The following is a 17,974-nucleotide window of genomic DNA, read 5'->3' on the forward strand; positions in this document are numbered from 1 at the left end:
TTCTACAATTCAGTTGGTATCCTGCAAGTGTTCCTTTGGGTTCTCAGCCTGGGAGATTTGTTCTCTGGGTAGGGAGAGATGTTCTGGGGATGCTGAGATCCATCTCGTGGCTGAGGAAGAGCAGAATCCACCTGGCATCCATTATGGAAACAATATATGATCCTATGGGAAAGAGCAATAGCTGCAAAGTAAGTAATGAGTCTAATGCTGTGAGTCTCCAGTGAGGGGAACCATTAGTTACAATGTCAAGTATCAACTATGAACATTGCAAAATATTGTCAGCAGCAGCCAGAGAGATTTGACTGTTTAAAGAGATCTTACTTCTGTAGAAGTTGTACTTTAAAAACAAACAAACAAAAAAGCATCAACCAAACAAAATAAACAACAAACAGTACAGCTACATCTGTCTTTAAGACATACATTTAGAGCCTTAAGAATTTCCTTGGGGTACTCTGAATACAGCATTGATTAACACTGATCAATACATCCAGCAAACTCCATAATTACAAGTCACTGACCTGACTGTTTTCTTCTCCTTTTGCATATTTTCTTCTATTTTTGCATAAATCGGAGTTTCTTTTATATTGACAATATATAAAAAAATCATATTCAAATATTAACAACATTTCACTGCTGGAAAAGCAGCACCGTTGCAGTACAGTTTGCATTTCAACTGGGTGGATCAGCAGGATCCCACTGCACTGGGATCACAGCCTTGTTTTGTCAGAGGTAGTGCTGTGAGATATGCATAATTCATTGTCCTTGCAGATAACATTACAGTGTGCTTAGAAGCTGTCAGGCCACTTTGCTTTTGAATTATGAGATTGGTAAACATATACATTACAATTTAGGGGGAAAATTTTCAACTTTTGTAAAAAGCATTTTGATAGAATAGTGCTGCTAAGTGCTGGGATTTGTCATTGGAAGGGCTATTTAAAAAAAGAAAAAAAAAAAAAGCACAAAAAGAAAAAAAAAAAACATTTTCCTTTGGAAATTCTGCCAGGACCATGCAATACATAATACATAAGTAACTATGGTGCAGATGAGTTACTGTCTATTACTTATGGGAGCAGTAAATTTGAGATAAAAAATTCAACAGAAATAAAATATTGATGCCATTATGCAATAATCTCCCCATACCAATGCATTCTGCCCTGTTTGAAGGTGTGTTGCTTTGTTGTGAAGCTTCAGTGTATCACACTCCTAGGAGGTACAAGGATTTGGTATTTAAATCATTACAGTGGGTGTAGCTCTGCTGCAGGATGTCTGCATGTCAGTAAGTGGTTGTGCTTGCTGGCCACACTTGCGGCTGCAAAACAGTTGGTGTCTGATGCCCTCCTTTCTTGGACAGCTGCTGTTTTGGCGAACCAGCAGTGGTGCCTCCATAATGAGGATGCAGATGTGTTCAGAGGTGTTGGGGTGCTCGTCCTGTTTGTGAGAACAGGACGTTAAACCAAAATGTTGATCTTACTGCAGAATACCTTGCAAGGCAGAGGTGGGATTTTTGCCCAACGTAGGCTCAAAGCCACGACTGCTGAAAGGCACAGCACAAAAAATATAGTCAATATCACATGGACTGGCCCTGTGGTAGGGAAGGGAGTTGGAGAGGGCTGGGGCACTGTGGCAGATGGTGAATGTCTGCTTACCTGTGTGCTCACATTTGGCTGTGCTCATGCTGTCAGAAAAAGAGGAGGAGGAGCAGGAGCAGGAGGAAGGGGCTGTGCTTGCAGGAGGGAGCAAAAGGGGAAAAATGTTCCAGGTCACCCAGCAGGCTGTGAATTTATTGCTGTCCAGAAAGCTGTTGAAGCTTATGGGACTGAAAAAGCATGACTGGAGAAAAGGAGTATTTAAAAGTTACCCTCCTCAGGTAAAATACATTGTCAGAGGTCAGAAACCTCATTTTCTGAGCATACAGTGATTGCAACAGTGAGAATGTGATGGACTTATTTTCCTGACCTAACCGCCTGAGCTGCCAGACTTCAGGAAGTGCTTGGATGCTGTTCTCAGACATGGAGTTTGGGTTTTGGGTTGTCCTATGTGGAGCCACGGGTTGGACTCAGTGATCCTTGTGGGTCCCTTCCAACTTGGGATGTTCTATGATTCAGTGATTCGAAGTCTGCAAAACCAGCATCTCATGTAGAAGCGGTTAAGGAAGTGATAACAGGAGGAGACATCAGTGATACACAGGATGTGTTTACTCTTGGATGAAGATGTCACCAGCAGTTGTTAGGTGCAGAGAGAAGGGACAAGAGCCATCTGTTGACTTGTTTGATGGTTTGTAGGCTTGTGAGTTGGTGGCTGCGTGAATTGTGATCAGTGGCAGCATGGAAGGAGAGGTGTGAGGACTAGTGATGGGGCAAGGAGGTGGGGCAGGAACTGGTGGTGATCACCAGGACAATGTATTATTTGCCATTGAAAGAGCTGCGCTGTGTTTTGTCTGCTTTTTCTTTCCTTGTACCTCTTTGGTTATATCAACATTTATCTGATCTGGATTCAGTACCAGGCAATAGGTCATAATAGGTCACATCTGTGGTGGTGAAGAACCAGCTCTCCAGGTGTCCGGACTGAACGCCTTACACAGCAGAGGTGGAAGGCCATTACAAGCATGTGAAGGTATTTTCTTCCAGAGCATAAAACCCAAAGAATCTTCTCTTTTATGTTTGTACCATTCTAGGGTCACAGTTGGATGCTTTTATCAGCTTGCTGTGCTCTTATTCTGTCTTTACCCAGTGGCCTTTTAAAAGTATCTGAAAGCATTCAGTCCCTTCAAAGACGCACAATGGTAATAATATTATGTTTATTTGTAAGAAAAAAAAAAAGCCATTTTTCTAGGCCCTGTTAGGAGGGCAAATTGGTCTACTTAAAATTTTAACACAGTTTGAAGCCAAGAATGCTGTAGATTATATTAAACTGAAAGTTTAAGGAAGGAAGAAGGCTGGAATTTTTTTTAGGTTATGGTGAAATGCCACCTAGTTACACAATAGCTTTTTTTCCGCTGTTACCACCAGTGAAAGAAAAACATGGCCTCCAGGTAAACTTAAAAGTTTGCTTGCCTGGGATTCTCACTGGTTGTCTTGAGTCTCTTTTGAGGGAAGTATCAAGCTTTTCTGCAGCTGCAATTGGCTGGGAAGTTCCTATGAATACTGATGGAGATGGAACCTTTGATTAGGGTGCAACAGTGTGCTAATGAGGCTCCTACAGCTCTGGACTGCATGCCCTTAACAGATGGGATCTGGAGATGGCACAGCAGTATCCTAAAGGGTTTTTTTCATGGTACTGTCAGACTTTGATAATCAGGACTGTCTGGGACAATGCTGTACTGCTTCTAGTGATATAACTCTTTATGGTTATATAAGTTCATGTAATGATACAACTGTATCTCAGAGTGTGACAGGGCTATAAAAAGTGTGCTGGTTGCAGAAATACGCAGTTATGCTTGCTAATCCTTGCTAAGCCTATAATTCTGATCCTTTTTTTATCTTTAATAAGTGCTGGTTATTAAGCATATATAACTAGTTGCACATGGGAAATTTTTCCTTGAGGGGGTATCAATCCTAGTGATAATAGAAGAAGTGGGTGGAGGGATTAGAGCATGAAAATGAGGTTTCTACCTTTAGCTGAAGCACAGTGTACCTTGTTGAATACATCACCTTGACAGTTATCCATAACAGTAATTTAATTTGGATATCCTTTCTGTGTGTTCATTGCACTTTACCATGGTTGTAATTACGGGGTTTTGGTGCTTTATAGAACCAAATGCAGTTTGTTCTGCTACTGTTTCCCATTGCTCTGATCTTCAGAGTTTCACCCCCTAAGTGTCTTCAGGCTCCAAGGAGGTTACCTCTAGCTGTCCATTCTCTCTTGGGACCATCTAGCCCACGTGAAAGGATTTTGTGCAGGATGACACAGAAGTGGTCATTTGTCTGGACACTAGGTGGACTTCTGATGGGAAGAGTAGACAATGCATAGGAACTGTGCTAATATACAGACTCTCGGTGTTTGAAACCATCTATTTTGGAAGTACACAGCTTTCTAATAAGTAGGAAGACCTTCTGAGGTGCCCTCATTCCTGTAGTACAGATGTCCCCATTAGTGTCTTTAGTGATGTGTTAGTGGCAAACTGGCCCCTGTTCTTGCTTTGCCACTGTGATGAAGAATGGAGAATTTCCATATCTAGTGCTATTTGATTTCCTTCGCAGAAATCAAGTACATTTCTGAATCTGATATTATATTTTTGAGGTCTGTGTGTGCTCTGTTAACAGCCCAGGAAGCATATTAAATGTCTGTAAATTTCTAGAAATAAAATGTGCAATGAAAAAAAAAAATATATCTCAATTGAAATCAAATGTAGCCCTGTGAGAGATTGAATTAAATGGGAAGTTGATCTTTATAGAAGTAACTCTTTGTATTTGGATACACTTTTATGTTGAAAATTGAACGCTCATAAGCCTTATATAAAATAATAACTACAAATGCAGTAGAGTTAAGGTTTTTTAGATTCTAATCTGTATATCAAAGGCCATTATGTTTCTGTAAGCTAACCTTTTGCTTAACCCATGAACTAAACCATCCTTTTCAAAGTCCAGTAATGATTTAGAACTCTGAACAGAATCCTCTGCATTTCATATTTTTCTCAATTTTTTGTTACTCTTATGGCTTTAAAGAAGGTGTTTTATTTAAATTAACCTGGCTTCAGCTTCTTGAAATGGCATCTTCTTAAATACTTTTTCTACTGTACTAAAAAAAAAAAAAGAAGTTCCATTAAGGTACTTGCAGATGTAATCAAACTATCCCTCAGCCTCCTTTAGATAAAATAAATGAGCTTGCTCTTTAAAGCTTTATCTAGCCTGAATTTGAAGGTCTGGTGATGGCAGATACCAATGTTTCAGCTGCATTTATTCCAGCTCATTAGCAGCAGTTGGAATGAAGCTGGTAGCATGGATTTAAGCTTACTGGGTTCGAAATACATTTCTGCAGCTGATTATATGTTGAAGCTAGACGAGTTCAATGTTTTCTATTGCTCATCCTTTCCAAGTTTAGCTCTGTTGTATTTCTCAAGAGAAGGTAACTTTTTGGCAGAGCAAACCACATATGGAACTAACATCTACTAAGATCTCTGGATCCTTTACAGAACTGCTCTTGCTAGGGAAGTTTCCCTTTCCCTGCTGTAAATACAGTTTGCATCTCTTTTCATCTGCATACCTAATGTCAATTTAAAACACACTGTATTGGCCCAGTCCCAGTTATCTAGCACATCATCCTGATGAACATTTCTCTAATGTTTCTGTTGTCTGACATCTTGTCAGTGATTTTATAATGACTTTCAAGCCATAGACCTTATAGAAGAAGACCTGCCCACTTGGGTCAGAAATTCTCTCGATTATAACTTTTTACTACTTTCTATAACTCCTCCTTTAATATCTGGCAGATACCAAGTTCTTCATCCATTTAATCTGAGATTTACTGAACTGCATGCCCTTAATATTTTGTCAGTAGTGTCACGCAATGTCAAGTCACCAATGATTGCCATATAAGAGGATCTGGGAAAATCATCCTCATTCTGTGGCTCCATTTGGCTGATGCATTTGGCCTCCAGCTTGGGCAAGGCACTTGACCATCTCTCTGAAAGCAAATTTATACTCTTAGCAAATAAATAATGAAATTAACGTTGCTGGGCATTGTACACCATTCCATATTGACAGCCATTCCTAATATTCCTTTTCTTTTTGCCTTTATTAAATGTTTTGAAAGTCAGATCAGCTTTTTTGTCATTTTGTGTGGTGCTGAGATCAAACTAGGCTCCTTCTATTTATTTGCTCTTCCTCTTTGCCCTTTCTGCATATGGGTAAAGAAAGCCTTTTGATCTTATCTGGAAATTCTTTAAAACATTATAATTATTGAAGTAAATCCAGCCAGAGAAGGCTTTCTTTTTCCCCGTATGTTTTGAGCTTTCCATGACCATTTCAAAATCCATAATTTTTCATGCATGTATTTAATTGTTGTCCCTTCCAACTCCTGTGTGCTTTGCTACATATTGCCTTTTCATTTCTCATTGCTGACCTTCTCTTGAGCCTGATCTTTTGGCCAGTATAGTCCTTTTCATTGACCATTTTGCTCTCTGATAAACTAAAAGCCAGTTGGCTGATATTTACAGTATTCAGGCTTTTTTTTTCCCTCCTAGAATTACATTTTTTTAAATACAGCTATGGGCTATAAGTCCTTGGTGGCCCTATGTGCATGTGAATAAAGTTTAGCTTAGTTGCAGAAACATGAAATTTAAGTAATTGTGCACTGTAAATTTGCAGCTATGTCAGAATTAATTACACTAATACGTTGTGTACCAAATGTAACTTTGCAATATATAAATCTTACCACTTTAATCAGTTGGTCTCAAAATGGCTTACAAAGTAGATCATTAGCATTACCTGCATTTTATGGAAAGGAGACTGAAGCTTAGAACACTGAGGTGGTATGCTGAAGATTACCTGGTGATTCCTTATCCACTTTGAGCTCCCTAGTAGTTTTAGTGGGTGGATACTAACTGGGAATGCAGAATTGAGCAAGATAGGAGGTCAGGTGTAAAAATTATCCCAAGAGTGCAATTCACTGTCAGACAGTGGAATGCACAGAATTTCAAGTAGGAAAATTTTATCCTAATATTTTGAATTACATTTGCATAGCTGGTGTGGTTCTTCAGCTCATGAATAGTTTTACTGCATCATGGGAGTGATTGAGCTTTGTTTGACTATTATTCTATTTATTCAGGAATCCCATTTATCTCTCTATCTCGAACAAAGCAACAGCGGGATGACTAAGTTTTTTGATGAGAGTGAGCTCTTCCAGCCATATTTTACCTGCAGTAAAGAGCGAATAGCCAGCCATTGCAATGACCTTGCTGTCTGAATGTCTATAAATAACACAGATTTGTAGATGCTAAGTTCTGATGCACAAGGATGATCCATATTATCAATTGACATCCAAACTGCCTAAATGAGCGGTGCTAGTTCCTTGCTTTTGTGGATAAGTCAATGGGTATATATATGATTTAAACACTCCGTGTGTTCAGTGTTTCATGCTACATAGCAAGGGATGAAGAATGACCTTTCCATGATCTGGAGTTGTAACACTCCTTCAGGCAGGAATCCACTTGAGCATTGCTGTCATTACCCTTTGTCTTTGTTTTTTACACAGAATATCATTGTTAACCCCCAGGTGTTTTCACTGTAGTCTGAGGTATTGGGTAGTTTCCTGAAACACTGATTTAAAAGCCCTCATTATTTCCGTTCCTTTTGAGATCAGGCAAACCCTGACTAAAAGGTTAACTGCAACCCAGTAGAGCTACGCTGATGTTTTATTAGGGCGAAATAGTCACGCCTAGATTTTTCTAAGCAAGTGCACTATAAACAATGTTAACATCTTCCCTTGAGATTTTTAAACTCTTCATAAACTCTGGTGTATGGATTTAGCTTTAAAATACGTAGTATAGTTTATGAACTGGAGATGATAACAGTTTTTTCAGTGTATCTGTTAGATGGGTAGCTGAATCCATATTTGAACCTGTACACAAATACGATGAACTCCTAATTAGAGTAGGAGGAGAGAGCAGCTAGTGCTGCTGTGTGGTAGAGCTGTTAGAAAAGCAGGGCTGTTCCCATCCTGGCTGTCCAATATAAAACACGAGTGATTCAGGTCTCAGGAATAAAGATGTGTGGGCATAATAGTACTTCTGTTGGAGCATTAACTGATGAAAAGGAACCTGCTATAATGAGTTAGTTGTTTCAGTTAAACTTGGACTTTCTGACTGTTGAGGGGTGGTAGGAAAAACTCTGATGTGGTAAACTTATATTATAGGTGCCATCTCTGCATATGGAGTCATTAACAAGAAAACTAGAAATACTATTTCCCACTTCAGCTCTGCATCAGTTTTCAAGTAGTTCATGTACCTACGGAGTGGTTGAATGAGCAACCTGGACACATCTGGAAAGCTTTTCTTCACTGAGTCTAGGAAGTGTTTGGGTTCTCTGCCTGCTTCACTTGCCCCAGTGCCTACGTCCCTTCTGTGTTCTTATGTTCCCTCAAGCATCATGACACAGTGCTGACAGCTTCAATTTATGTTGTAGTGGCTCAAGTTTGAAAGAACGTATCAATTCTTAAATTAATTTTCCTTTTTTCATCCTTAAAGAAATCTTTGTCTCAGTCATTATTTCAGGTATGCCACCAAACCATGCCTGCCACGGTTAGCTCCAGTCAGAGGACTGTCAAATCAGTGGTCCTAATTAGAGCAAGAGACCTAAAGAACATTTTGCTGATATAAAGGATTGTACTGTGACAGAAACCATGGAAGAGGAAAGAAAATTATGTGCTTGAAAGGATAACATACAGCTTGGCCAAGGCAGAGTCTAGTTTAGTTGATGTTTATCAGCATGCTTGTCTTATTCAAGTCCTGTTTTAATGTGAACACTGTTGTCTAACCTGCGTCTTTGATTTCTTGGCAGTGTGAGAATTTCAGTTTTAGTAATGGGCACCACCAGTGAGGTAACCCAGTAGGGTTTCTGTGTGAGAATCAGCACTTGTTTTGAATCACGAGAATGAATGCAAATCTTGAGATTTCTTAAAAGCAGGGTTGTAAGTTTGTTTTTGTCAGTGAATCAGAAAGTAATTAAAGAAAACCAAGTGAAACAATTATTTTATGTGCATGCTATTCCAGAATTTTCTGTCTGGGGTGGTTTACATCTTCCTCTGAAATACCCAACTTGGCTTCCTTAAAGAGAAGCAGCTGCTGGTATAATCTGGTGCCATGTTGCCTTTGTTCCTAAGAATTTGAGTACAGTGGTGCAGGTTCAGGGTATTATTTTTCAAGTGGAGCCATATAAGAAAGACACAATCCAGTTGAGTTGAAGAGAGAATCAGAAGTGTTGCTTTTTTTGTTTTCTCCTTTTTACAGCACTTACTTGTGCCACTCTTTTTCTCCTTCCAGACTGAAAATATCAGTGAGGACAGGCAGTCGCTAATATATGCGATAAAATTATCATTCATTTTAAATGTCTCTAGAGGAAAAGATAGGAAGGAATCATTTGAAGAAACATTGATGGCAGTAGGCAGCTATGCAAATTGTTACCTGATCTATTTAAACATACACATTGGTTTTAAATATAATTCTGAACTTAGCTGATTTATTACAAGGTCAAGGAACACAGAGATGTACCCTGTACCGATTATTTCAGACACAAGGCAGCGTGTATACATTTTCACCTTCCCACTCATACCCTAGCATCTTGCTGTCGCTGTGTTTTTCTCTTGGGCTGTAAATAGGAAACAAAGGAACTTGCTGCTTTTTAACACTATTGCAGAGAGATGATAAGTTGAAGTGTGTAGAATGATGATGGACTTCGTGCTGAGTTACAAAAAAGTCATGTTAGCGTATTATTGCTTCTAATCTCCAGAGTCATGGCCCTCATGGAACAGAAAGAAATATAAAAATGTGGAGTCTCCAGATGAGGTTGGAAATGTTTTTGTGAAAGGTCTTCTGTAGCCCAACACAGAGCTTTGGTGTTGGTGGAGAAAAGACACTACAAAATACTTTGCACCTTCAAAAGAAGAGATCAGGCCAAATGAGCAGAATAGTAAACTTGTATGCTAAAATGTGTGGCTTTCTTCTTTCACATGACAATGATGATTTCACTGAGATGGAAAAAGAAATACTTGAGAAAGACAACGTTCTTCCATGCTTTTTATTTTTTACAGCTGAAGGGTCCCTGTCATTTGGTACCTGTATTGTATGGCTTCCCCAACTTGTTGTGGTCTCTGTGGGAGACTTTCCCAGTCTCCCCAGGCTTACTGAACATGTGGTGTTTTTTCTTATGTAAGATGATGACCAGAGATTTCTTACTAGTTTTGCTTTTGTAAGAGGAGAGATATTTTGAGAACTCAGATTTTTGTGATGCATCATAGGAAAGGGATGCAAGTTAGTAGCAGAGACCATCTCCTCTCATTGTCAGCCTTAGACTCCTGTCGGAAGAGGCATTTAAGCACCAATCTAGTATAGAAATATTGCATTTCCTGTCTTGTATCTGACATTCACTCTAATTTTCACCTGCTCAGCATTCAAGTTAGGTAAAAATATAACTTTCACCAAAACCATTTCCTATTCATAACATGTTTGATATTTCATGCACGCTTTTGAGGTAAGATAGCAGGTTATACCTGACCGAACTGAGTGTTGAGCAAATGAGATTGTTGGCAAAACCACTTCAAAATAAAATTATATCAAAACAGGATTAAAGAAACAAACTAAAAGCTCCTCCTTTGCTCACGGGGAGGTGTTTCATCCCCGCAGACATCTGAATTTTCAATTCTCCTGCTTAACGCTGCAGCGCTGTGCTGTTGAACCCCTCGCTTTTCCTTTGCTCCCGTTGCTCTGCCTCATCCAGTGACGCACCTGTGCCAGCTGTCACATATGGGCATTTGTCCAAAAGCAGTGACTTAGTGGCACGCTCCTGGCTCTGCGCTGCTGTCACTTCTGAACACCGATTGCTCCTTTCTGAACTCTGCAGAAAAACGTTCCCCAGTGTGAAGGTCTCAAGCTACCATTTGAGCAGCTGTTTATCATTAGTTTAACAGCTAAATATATTGCTTAGTGCAATTTAAAATCTAATGCTTAATCTGTCTGTAAAGTCTTGCTGTTTTTCTACTTTGGAACATGCAGCCCTGCATTTTGCCGGTTATCATTATTATTTTTAATTTATTATTTATTATGTCCCTGAATTGTATTAATAAGCAGAGCAAGGAGCAGTAACAACTTAAGGATCCAACTTCTGGGTGGAGGAATCCACCACTTGGTGGCTGGACAAGATTTCACTTCTGCGGGGTTTGCAGATGTGGGAAGCTTCTGTGGTAAATTCAGTGCTTAATAATTAGTTTGTAGCAACCGAGTAACTCCCCAGAAGGCTGAAAGTGCAGTGCAATCCCTCTAACACAGTGTCTCCAAAAGCTAGAAGAAAGAACAAGCCAGAGCATTTTGATTTTACTCGGGTTTACTTATGTTTGCCTTGAAGCAGTGGTATTCTTCCTCTTCTGCAACGTTGTGGAGCCTGGAGCCAGAACTTGCTCTGTGCAGCAATTTAGAGAAACTACCCAAGTCTGAGACTTAATATCAGTGAATGCGTAGGAGATTTACTCATGTTGAATGGGGTGTAAGTGCTTGTGACCGTATTTTCTTCTTCCCTGCAGGTTGGACGAAGTTTGCACGGTTGACACGGGCCCTGACGAACAGCCGGAGCGTGCTGCAGCAGCTGACGCCGATGAACAAAGCTGAGGTGGTGCACAAGCATTCCCGCCTGGCTGAAGTAAGTGGGACAGACACATTCCTTCTTCAGGCAGGAAGAGATGGGAGAGGGAGGGGGAACAATGTTTCCATTAATAAATAATATTTTTAGGGTGATGTTTCCAGATTCTGATTTTTTTTTCCAACCTCTTCTCTCCTCTTCCTTAATAAGCACTGTGTGCCAAGTGTATATTTCCAGGACAAGTCATGCTCTTTCAGTCATCTGATGGCTTGGGCTGGAAGAGGCATTAAAAGCCATCCAACCCCCTTTCATGGGTTGGTTGCCCCCCCACCAGCTCAGGCTGCCCAGGACCTCATCCAGCCTGGCTCTGGGCAGCTCCAGGGATGGGGTGTCCACATCTCTGTGGGCTGCACTGGCAGGGCCTCACTGCCCTGTGAATAAACAGTCTCCTCCAAATGTCTGTATCTCCCCTCTTTCAGTTTAAAATGGTTCCTCATTTTTCTTTCACTTCCAGACTATGTAGCAAGTCAGTCTCCCTCCTGTTTATAAGCTCTGTTTAGGTACAGGAAGACCACAATGAGGTCTTCCTGAGCCTTCTCTTCTCCAAACTGAACAAACCAGCTCACTTGGTCTCTCTTCACAGAAGAGGTGCTCCAGTCCTCTGATCATCTTCACGGTCTTTCTCTGGTCATACTCCAACAGCTCTGCATCCTTCTTGTGCTGGGGACCCTAGGTCTGGATGCAGTATTTCAGATGGGGCTTCGTGAGGGCATAGTAGAGGGGGCAGTCATGGAAACAATCTTTTGGTCACTCTTACAAGGTCTAATTTCTGAATGCAGCTTCAAGTTTGCTGATCGCTGCTTAGCTTGGGGGGCAGTTTGGTCTTCAACTTGCTGTCTCACAGCAGCATGGAACCAGACTCTGTGTTTCTGAGCCCCAAGAAGGGTCAGAAACCAGTGTGGGTGCCCACTTCTGGGCAAGTGGGGTTGTTTGAGAAGCCAGGTACTCTTCTTTGGAAGCATCTCTGCCTAGATCCATGGGATTGTACAGGCACACTGACTGTACATATACTTTTAAGCTCAACTTTCTTGAAAAAGTCATTCCTGAAGTATTTTGCTAATAATTTTCTTCTTCAGAACTGATGAAATGAACTCTTTGGCAGGTTGCAAACATCTCCTTAACAGTGCAGATGGTGCAACAAGTGAAAGCCTTCAGGTTAACTGATGAAACAGAGGTACTGCTTTCATCTTCATGTCATTGGTAATGAAAATTATATGGGTAAAAAATGTGGTCAAAATATACGGGCTACTAAATATGACAGCCCTATCCCCCTCGTGCTGGAGAGATTGTCCTCAGTTTGATGCTAAGAATTGGCAGCAGTTTTAAATGCTTTTTTCATTGTTGTTGTTTTGTTTTTCTTTTCTTGTCTAAGTGGACTTGTATATCATAAGCTTTACGTGAAATGAAATCAGAATAGAAGCCTACAGTTTAAAGGTGCTGGCGGCGTGATGTTTTTCAAGAATTATCCCATACCAGTAGCTTTGCTGACTGCTGAATGATTCTCACTTGTTTTTCTAATTGATGACATTTCCAAGTTCTGTAAATTTGGTTACATTTATGAGTGGTTTTGTCTGGAAAAAGACTGGAGAAGGTATGGTAGCTATATTCAAACATGTCTAAAGCAGTTGCATGGAAAAAAAGAGGAAATGGTTCACCATGCCCACTGTAGCTAGAGGAAAAACTAATTGAACTAAGTTGCGTCAGGGGATTTAGGACAGGCAACAGGAAAAGCTCAAGTGAAGGTGAAGGTTGTACATGGGAATAGGTTTTGGGGGGAGCGCACAGTCTCCTCTCTTACAAGATTTTGCAGCTTCAGAATGCTTTAGAAGCAAAGTGTGCCAGGAATGCAGAGTGGGTTGCTGTTCCCAGGTAGAGGTGTGCCATTGCCATCCAGGCACCGTTTCCCATACTTTTGTATCTGACAAGGTGTATTTTCTTCATAGCTCATCCCTGGCAGAAGGTACTGCCCACCTTACCAGCTTTGCCCATTATCAGTCATATTAGTTAGTTGTAAGCAAGAACCATTCAGAGTCTGTGATGAATGGAGTTGACTAACAAGATGCTGTATATTCTTCAGTGGTTTAAAATTAAAAATTCACGCAGCATGAAATAAATAATCATGATAGTTCAGTGGTCTCCTCAGCCACTTGCCACCCACACACCATGTCAAAATCAGCATGCTATTATGCTAAGAATAATAATTTTGTCTTTATTGTACCATGGGATCTTCTAAGCACTCTACCACCAGAGGCATAGGGAACTATCAAGCATATGTTCATCACATTCATCTTGAGCCCAAGGAAAATTATTATTCAATTTATAGTGAGTTACTGCTTCCAACTCCTGCCTCACTGAATGAGACAGGAAACAAACAGATCTGGAGAAACCATGGAAAGTAGTCCCTGTCCTGATGTATTGTGATGGTGAAGTGTGACACTGTCTTGTCCACAGGTGAGGCCAGAAAGAGGATACAACTGGAGATAATATTCAGTTTGAGTCAAAGCCAAAATGGTGTTTTGGCATTTTGGCATTGAAGAAAGTTTCATGGGCAGAGAAAAGAACACTGGTTGAGTGTGTTGGGGGAGTGCATTGCTTTTGCCCAGAAAGGATGCATGGATCCATGAGTGAGTTCCCCATGCCTGTTGCGTTAGATACAGGAGTGCTGCATGCGAGTCTTGACTTGGGCACTGGAAAGGAGCACCTGGAGGCTGATACGTTTGTGGGTCTCTCCAGGGGCTTTGTGTCTGTAAGGGTCTCTGGTGAGCCTCTCTGGATCTAGGCTGCTTGGCATGTGTCGTTGGTTGGCTGGAGCTCAGCACATGGCTTTGTGTTACGCCAGAGCTGATGGCAGAGGGGCAGTTGTGGTCTCCTGGAGATCTCTGCTGCACTCTTGCTGCTTCTCGTGTTTTATGTCTGGTGGTTTTCTGACCACAGGAGATAGATTTGTTCAATTTAGGCTAGTTCTGTAGAAAACAAATGGCTCGCTAGTGTAACAAGAAATTAATTTTTCATTATATCAGCTCAGCTCATTTTCCTTAAATGATAGGATTGCTAAATCTGACATTAAGGAAGGGTGGGAACAGGTAGGCACAGGGAGGTTTGCACCCCATCAGCTTACAGAATGACACTGAGCCAGATCAGACATATTGGGAAACCACACCATCCTCCACAGAGTGAGAGAAGCTGCTGCTGTTGTCCCTTGGTGATTTCTGGAAAAGAGGTTTTTTCAGTCGAGCCAGGTTTTCGCTTGCTGATCTCAGTAACAATTTTTTTCATCTTAAAAATAATGCTGTAAAGAATTAATGGACAATCCATATCTGGAATGCTGCAGTTCGTATTCTTAGTTGTGCTATTTATTCAGAACCATTCACTCCTCTCCACTGAGCACCCATTCTGCATTTGATTGCTTTTACGTGTATGAGGCTGCTATTTGCAATCTAACTGTCCTGCAAATGTGGTGGATTAGTGTGGGGCAGTCACAGAGCTGAAATGAGTTTAAGATTGCTGGAATTACTTATTTTGTCCTATACATACTTGAGACCCCCCCAAAGCGGAAAGGTGTGATTAGTTCCAAAATACACATGAATCTTTCAGTTGTCAGCACAGTATATTACCATGCTGTGTGTTCCTTTGTGTTGGACTGAGATAAGAAGTAATTAGATCAGCTGGGAAGAATGTCTTGACTGAATTTGGCTTGGTTCCTTTGCAGTGTTTTGAGTTCCACAGTTTACAAAAATGAGCACAGAGGTGGTTATAGTCACATGGAAAAAAAAAAAAGACAAGTAATTACAAGAAATAAAAAAGAACTCACCGGTGTTATTGAGCTTGTAAAGGCAACGACTTTTTGAAGAAAATAGACAGGAGGCATGATATTACCACGGTGTTAGGGCAGAAGTTGTGTGTGTTATTTTAGAAAGAGGTCAGCCAGCAAGGCTGGTGCCTGGCTAGATAGGACATTGCTGTGGCTGAACAGTGATTTAAAACAGGGACCAGACATGAAGGATTAATCTTGTTAAACTTTCAAATGTGAATGAATACGTCACGTTTGTAACTGCAGGGCATGAGCCCATGCAGTGGTACCCATGACCTGTTGGCATAGAGCCTTTCTGCCCTTGCTATAGGCATGGTTTCCCTTGAGTACATCTGCAGAGACCTGCCTTTATGCAAGGTTATCCTCGTGTGCCCTCCTTATAGCTATCTCTGCTCTTTCTTAACGTGACTTGTGCACCAACGTGCTTGCTGGCTAAATAAATCAAATAATGTAGAAACTGTGGGTTGTCTTGGAATGTCCAATGAATACAGTCCTGTCTTTGTACTTCTCCTTACAGAAATCTTTGAAATCCCTAATTGGATCACAGTAATTGAAAACAGTAGCGGTTGTTTTTTTTTTTTCCTCTTACAGGTTCTCCAGCTGGGATCTGATATTCTTCCTCAGTACAAGCAAGAAGCTCCAAAGACTCCACCGCACATTATATTACACTATTGTGCTTTTAAGACCACTTGGGACTGGGTCATCTTAATTCTAACCTTCTACACAGCAATTATGGTTCCATATAACGTCTCCTTCAAGACAAAGCAGAACAACATTGCCTGGCTTGTGCTGGACAGTGTCGTGGACGTTATTTTTCTGGTTGACATTGTTTTGAACTTTCATACAACCTTTGTTGGCCCCGGTGGAGAGGTTATATCTGATCCCAAACTCATAAGGATGAACTACCTGAAGACGTGGTTTGTGATTGATCTTCTGTCCTGTTTACCGTATGACATCATCAATGCCTTTGAGAATGTGGATGAGGTAAGCTGTTGTAGTCCATCACGAAATAAGTGTTTTAATTAGGAATTAATTTAGGGTTCTGCTCCCCGCCATCTGGTAGCAGTAACAGGCAACATAGGCCTGTGTAAACATGCAGGAAAGGCATTAGGCTGCTGGGCTGTATCTGTGTTATGTTCTATCTCTGAGAAGAAGAGAGGTCTTAGGATTTCGGTGGTGCCTGGAGACATGAACATTAATGAGCATGCTTTTCAGTTTCATTTCATCTAAAAGCATTGTCACATTCACTTCCTTGTGGGCTGAATCAGTCAGAATGTCCCTTCACCAAGGCCTCCCATTTCAGCTCAGACCCAGAGATTGCCTTTATGTGTTCCTCATCCGTTGCAGGACAGCCTAATGCAACTTTATGTAAATAATCAAAATTCTGTTTGTGCTGAGGCTGAAGCTAGTGGCAGATGCCTCTGAGTGAGCGTTTTTAAAATCCTGCAGACAATACTGTAATTTTCTTTTTCTTCTGTTGTGTTTTTCAATGGCTGATTGAGAAGGAAGTTTATCTCCATTTTATTAAAAACATTTCTTAAGTTAGTGCTGGAATTTTAGAAACTGTTTGAGGAGAGAGAACATACATATCTTAAAGGGACATTGAATTAATGCTTTTTAACTGCTGAATGTTTTCACGTTTAGTAAGTCAAGCTTGAAGCCTATGATAACAGAGAGAACAAGGAATAAATAGGACAAATAATACAGGCACAAGTCATTGCAGAGAAAATTCATTATTAAAATGCAACTATAATGGCATTAGGATGTGTTTTAATTTTTCTCTAGAGCCTTGTATCTTTAGGACCATAAACAGATGAAAAAGGCTGTTTGTTTTTTTTTAAACATTTTAACACTTTTTTTTTTCTTAGAATACTTTGTTTTTTTCAGTTCTTAAAAAAAATCTGCAGTTACGTATCCTCACTTTATGAAATCCGAGTTTATATTGTTGAATGCAGGCTTTTGTGGAGCCCTTAAAATTCCATCCCTGTCTCTGGGCTGAGTATCTTCTTCTGACATTGTTCCATTTTATTTATAGAGAATATGACAGAAGTGATAATACTTAGTGCTTAAATTCAAGATCGTATGAAGGCTGCCCGTCTGGAATCAGGTTGTACAGTCAGGCTGTGTAAGGAGGTGGCATTATCAAGGTTGTAAATATACAGCTTTTTACCATACCGGTTTCAGAAAATAGGAGTTGGATTTTTATAAAAATTCAGTGTTGCTTTCAGATTTTCATGTTTTAATATGTAAAACAAACAGAAAATTTCTGTGCCCAAGCCATACAGATTTAAACAACTTAAGAGCTTAAACTCTTTCTCTAATGTATACATGGGAGGTAAGCCATCTGCAGTGCTTATGACAGCAAAGAATCGTTGGGTGCTTTATAAGTGAGGCATGCTTAAAGTGGCAAACTTTAACCAAGATGTAGTAACAGTAAAAAGGTAGCAGCTCTAGAATCACTGCAGTTCATGATATGATTTATCTTCACACAAATGCAATACCAACTCCTTTTTGACAAGAGAACCAGTGGCAGCATTTCTGTCTTGTGAAATGATGCATTACAGCCCTGGGCCTCCAGCAGACCCTGGAGTGTAACTACTCCTACACTTAATTTCAAATCCCTTTCAACCCATGTCGCCTGAAAAGAAGTGATTTTGAAAATAGGTGTGTAAACAGGCAGTCTTCCTCCCTGGGTCTGCATTTTCCCTTTTCTCTCATCATATGTCTTCGTTTGCGATGTGTTCGTCCTTTAAGCCAGTTGGTGTGTTCTGGGTGGCTCTAGTTACTATGTACTTTATGTTCATTTCTCATTTAACTT

At 40.4% G+C, this 17,974-nt stretch overlaps 1 protein-coding gene across 1 annotated transcript in view; it reads left to right on the plus strand.

Annotated features, from left to right (window-relative positions):
* The window catches only part of KCNH5 (potassium voltage-gated channel subfamily H member 5), a 154,462-nt gene that overhangs the window by 25,248 nt on the left and 111,240 nt on the right, over positions 1 to 17,974 (plus strand). Inside the window, exons 5-6 of the mRNA XM_010712032.3 lie at positions 11,230 to 11,345; positions 15,748 to 16,140. Of these exons, the coding sequence (XP_010710334.1) occupies positions 11,230 to 11,345; positions 15,748 to 16,140 (509 nt within the window). The remainder of the gene's footprint in view (positions 1 to 11,229; positions 11,346 to 15,747; positions 16,141 to 17,974) is intronic.

Source organism: Meleagris gallopavo, chromosome 5 (genome assembly GCF_905368555.1).
Source record: "Meleagris gallopavo chromosome 5, MGAL_WU_HG_1.1, whole genome shotgun sequence".
Lineage (NCBI taxonomy): Eukaryota > Metazoa > Chordata > Aves > Galliformes > Phasianidae > Meleagris > Meleagris gallopavo.